The sequence below is a fragment of the Barbus barbus genome, assembly GCF_936440315.1.
Source record: "Barbus barbus genome assembly, chromosome: 32".
In the NCBI taxonomy this organism is placed as follows: domain Eukaryota; kingdom Metazoa; phylum Chordata; class Actinopteri; order Cypriniformes; family Cyprinidae; genus Barbus; species Barbus barbus.
The window spans coordinates 17,923,503-17,928,405 of record NC_136760.1 but is presented as its reverse complement, the minus strand read 5'-3'; the positions used below and the strand labels follow the sequence as shown (position 1 = coordinate 17,928,405).

The following is a 4,903-nucleotide window of genomic DNA, read 5'->3' as shown; positions in this document are numbered from 1 at the left end:
TTTTCAAATTGTTGAACTGATTTATAGTGTGTTTATGTAATTGTTTGTATATAATATTAAGTTTTCTATGACACTGAATTGTGGAAAGGAAAAATATGAATCAAAAAGTACTATCATGCTAATTTTATTACTGGAATCTGATACTTCTTTGGTTTTGTAGCTTCAGAGTGTCATGCTGTAACTCATATTCTGCTGGCTGGAATATAAAGCCTTTGGGATCCAGAAGGGGGCGGTTGGTTGTATCAGTAGCCACTAATATTCAACCTTCACAGCCTTCTAAAAGAGACCAGGGAGGCAGTTCATGAGATCAACGATCTGTCACTGATAAAATGAACTGTCAGCTTTCATTTGTCTCCCTCTGGCGCGCACTACTCGCCTCTCTAAATCATATGAGTGACGGAGCACCGGTTACACTTTGCCAAGCTTTAAGATCCCTACAAACAAAACCACATGCAGGAAATTTGTCAATTTAATTATGACAAAAACACTGTAGTGTTGGTTTTGAGAACAACTGCCAATTTTCCAAATCACCTTTTCTGAGCAGGTGCAATAACTTCACTTCTCTCTCTCATAATCTAATCAGTGTTATACTATAAAAAATCTTGCACATGTTTGTTTTTACACTGCCAAAGCCCATATCAGTTGGTTGCTTACTGGCAGCATCCCAGCCCGTGTGCTGCAGGGTCTTTGAAGCTTGTCCCTCTCGGTTACTCAGCTAATAAGGCGGTGGACTGATTAAATCGTCTTGCGCGGACATGAATACATTTGAGCGAGAGGGGGATGGTCATATGGGTCTGTGTGGAGAGCGCAAGAGGAAGGCTTCCTGTTCTTCCTGTTTTCACCGAGAGGAGGAGGCTATCTGCATGTGGCCACTGTCTTAGCTGTTGACTGTATGTCTGTGAAAGACAAGAAGACATATAAAATGACCCCCTGACCCCTGTTTCAAGCCCATGAATAGTTTATACAGTATTCTTTTTATCTCTTTGAGGTCATGCACCCCAGTGGAGTGACATGCTTCAGAGGGACTTGAACAAGACTCAGGAAGTCAAGCCAGGCATTTGATTTGTAAAAGACCCTCTGACAAGCACACCCAGCAGGGAGAGTATATACACTGCAAGCCTCAGATCTGCCCTAAACGTCACCTTAAAAGTGACCTGACAGCAAAGGCGGTGTACCTGTCAATATGATTTTTGTCACTGAGTTTTTAACAGGAAAATTCTCTATTTTTCCCATTGCATTTTATTATATACAGGAGGTAACGTTTTGTTGTTTGTTTAGTTTTAATGTTTTCCAAAATATAATTTATTCATGTGATGGCAGCACTCAATTTTCAGCAACCATTACTGCCGTCTTCACTGTCACATGATTGTTCAGAAATCATTCTAATACGCTGATTTTGTGCTCAAGAAACATTTTGCATTATTAACAGTGTTCAAAACAGTTGTGCTGAATTTTTTTCAGGATTTTTTGATGGATGGAAAATTTATTTGAAATAGACATCATTATATGTAAATGTCTTCAGCAATTTATTGCATCCTTGCTGAATAAAAGTATTAATGTCTTTCAAAAAAAAAAAAAAACATCTTACTGACCCCAAACGTTTGAATGGTAGTATATATCAGAATACATTGTCCTTGTGAGGAGATTTAAATATATTTTTCCACAAAATTATCAAATCTATGAAGTAAATTTTGCCAGCAAAATGATATGCAATAATGCAGCATCATCTATCAGTATATACAGTGCATCTTTTTTGAAATATTTGCCAATCTTACCTGGTAATTTTAAGAACAGCCTCTCCACTATTTCACAAAATTACTGACTCTCAGATGACTATTGCTGACTGCCTCTTTCATAGATGCACATTTTCTTTCTCTCTCCCTGCCTTCCCACACATAGCCTACTTCTTTAATACATATTAAGGATGCTATTTTTATCGTCTCCTAATTCTCCGGTATCTGTGGACTGCTCCTCTTGCCCCACATTCTGCAGTGTGAGCCTTTTCTGCACACTGACAACCTGGTGAAAAACAGCCTTCTCCTCGTCCTCCAGGCTGACTGAACATCTGTCTCTGCAGCACTGTAGCTTTTCTACTGATGCCCACAGATGGGAGACCCAGTAGGAGCCCAGAGCCACACTACCCAAAAGGTCAAGCAACAAACATATTTAATAAATTAAAGTAAACATGTTACATTGTAGCTTTTTCCCCTTCTGGCTGACCAACTAATATATTTGTAGGGATTTTCCAAACAAATTTTCATTTGCATGGTCATTTCAACATAGATGCTTATTTATTAACTTTCATAAATGGAACTAATCAGCATCATGTCTGTCATGTTTCGGGATGGATTTAATTAAAACTGGGCATACCACAATGTAGCTTCCATTAAGTGTAAAAGTACAAATTAAACTTATGCTGCTTTTTTGTCATGATTTCACCTTTCTATTTATGTGAAATTGCTTAGTGAAAATTCTCAATTTAACTAATATCAAATATTCAGCAGCCTGGAATCAAGTCACATCTAAATCTCAATAGCAGTTACCTTATAGCAGCATTTTATTAATTTACTTAAAATGAATTTTATTGTCTATTTATATTAGGCTAGAGATTTGATTTTCAGTTTATAGCAGATAATTAATTTTGGAGAGAGATAACACTCTGCTTGACCTTTGGGAAGACACCCTTCTCATCCCCCTGCTGGACAGGCCCATGGCTTTTGTCAATTAATTTAGGCCTGAACTCTGAGTGAACCTGGTCAGTGGAGAGGGTGCTGACAGTGCGTGGCTGCTGGGGCAAATACTGTGCAAACCCTACACCCTGAGTAAATATTGGACCAGTCCATCAGATGATCAGGGAAATGAAACAGGGCTGTCAAGTCCCTGAAAACTTTCTAGAAGAATTGAGGCAAATGGAGATAGTATCTAAGGTTAAACTTTTTTCTCTCTGTAATTGCTCACCTCTTTGATTACATTCTCAATCTGATTTCCCCCCAAAACATTAAACGGAATAAAGACACAGATTTACAGTACAGTTTATGCAAACAAAGGCCATTTGTTTTATTTCCAAGTACATTTAATCTACAAAATCTTATCATTCTTATTAATAGCCTTATAAATGAGATGCCAAAAGGGGTCTTCTGACTTGGAGTAAGAAAGGGTCTTACTCGGCTAAAAGTCCTAACCTGCAATATCTGTGCCAAGTTGGATTGAAACATCAAATCTAGTCAGTGAGTATTATAGTGAGCACCAAGGAGTGTTTACATGTTTAGAGAGCCTGTAGGCACAAAAAGGTGAAAAGGTCATAGGAAGCCACCTGGTGTGTAATGCAACATTCCTCTTGTCAAACTATACAGACTAGAGAAACACTGATTTAAATTCTCCATTGAATTGCAACATCCTCTGACAAAGGACACAATCATGCCAACATCATGAAGAGCCTTTTAATTAAAAGAAAATCAATAAATTGATTTAAATCGGATTAAATCCACAAACATGTTTCAGAAAAATAAAATTTATTTATTTATTTATCAGAACATCGTCAGATTGTTTTCTAAATACATAAACATGTCAGTCTTTACTACATTTTTTTCAACAGAGGAATGAATCAGTAGTGCAAAAAAGGATATCAACCTGATGACAGAAAAAAGCACATTTAAATTTCTTGCTTTGGACTATTAAGCATACACCCTGTTAATGCATTTTGAACCACGAATTCAGTAGCTCTAATGCAGCAAAACTGATTATTTTGCGTTATATATAAAACACGCATGCACACACTAGCGCATATTTAATGCTTTGTCTAAGACAGCAGAATAAGTTAAATAGTTTTCCACAGCACAATGATGAAACATGAGTTCGTTTGCCACAAAGGCAGGTAATCATCAAATAGCAGTGGAAGAGTCTGAAGTGGGAGAAGCACCCGGGGATGAACTGTTTGAGTTGTCTGCGCTTTGACCAGAAGAGCAAAGAGTTGCACGTTTAATTACCGGGACTGTTCCTTCCTTCTCGCGCTTCTTCTGTTTCATTCTGCGATTCTGAAACCAAATTTTAACCTGCGTTTCGTTCAGTTCGAGGGTGGCGGCCACTTCTACTCTGCGCGCTCTGGTCAGGTACTTGTTGAAGTGGAACTCCTTCTCAAGTTCAGTGAGCTGTTTGGTGGTGAAATTGGTGCGTATTATATTCTGCTGGCCGTGGATCCCATATTCATCGACTTTAACTGAAAGAGACAAACAAAAAAAAGACAAATTAGAAGCCACATTTGACATTATTTTTATACTACGTACATTAACCTTACAGTAGCCATTGTAAGCCTCAACTCACCTGTTTTAGGGGGGTTTCTCTTGACTTTCATCCAGTCAAACGTTGGCGCTTGTTTGATGTTCGCCTTGGAGTCGCTGTCACTGTCAGTGGAGACCTGGTACTTGCTAAACGAACCATAGCCGTGTGGGTCATGTTCTCCATAGGGATAGGACTGATAATGGCTTGCGGAGACCGAGCCAGGCCTAGATTCACTGTATGTTCCAATGTTGGCTCCCATGTTCACGACAGAAAAAGCAGGGGACTGAAGACGCATGTGGTCATCTGCTTGCGTGAGAACATGTTGATGTCCATAGTCCGACTGAGGAGGTCGGGTTTGCTTGCAAAAATTAGTGTGTCCATTTTTCCCCATTTCCATATTCATGTGGTATTGCTGCGAATGAAGTTGTGCATAAGATGTGCCATGAGTTTCATGCGTAGCCGTTGTTAAAGTGTTCCCCCCGACTGACCGTCCCTCGGGAATGTAACTATTAGTACTTGTACAAGCACTTGGTAAGTATTCCTGCTCTATAGGAAAACATCCAACCTTCGAACTATAAGTGTTAGCACCACGGTTATAAATCGTATAATCTAAGTAGGAATTCAT

At 38.9% G+C, this 4,903-nt stretch overlaps 1 protein-coding gene across 1 annotated transcript; it reads right to left on the bottom strand.

Annotated features, from left to right (window-relative positions):
• Positions 1–3,881: 3,881 nt before the first annotated feature.
• On the bottom strand, positions 3,882–4,903 carry LOC306852001 (homeobox protein Hox-B1b; the record flags this gene model as incomplete). The annotated part of the gene is made up of 2 exons (XM_079388565.1): positions 3,882–4,216; positions 4,321–4,903. The coding sequence occupies 2 exons, from the start codon at positions 4,901–4,903 to the stop codon at positions 3,882–3,884; spliced, it is 918 nt and encodes a 305-aa protein (XP_079244691.1).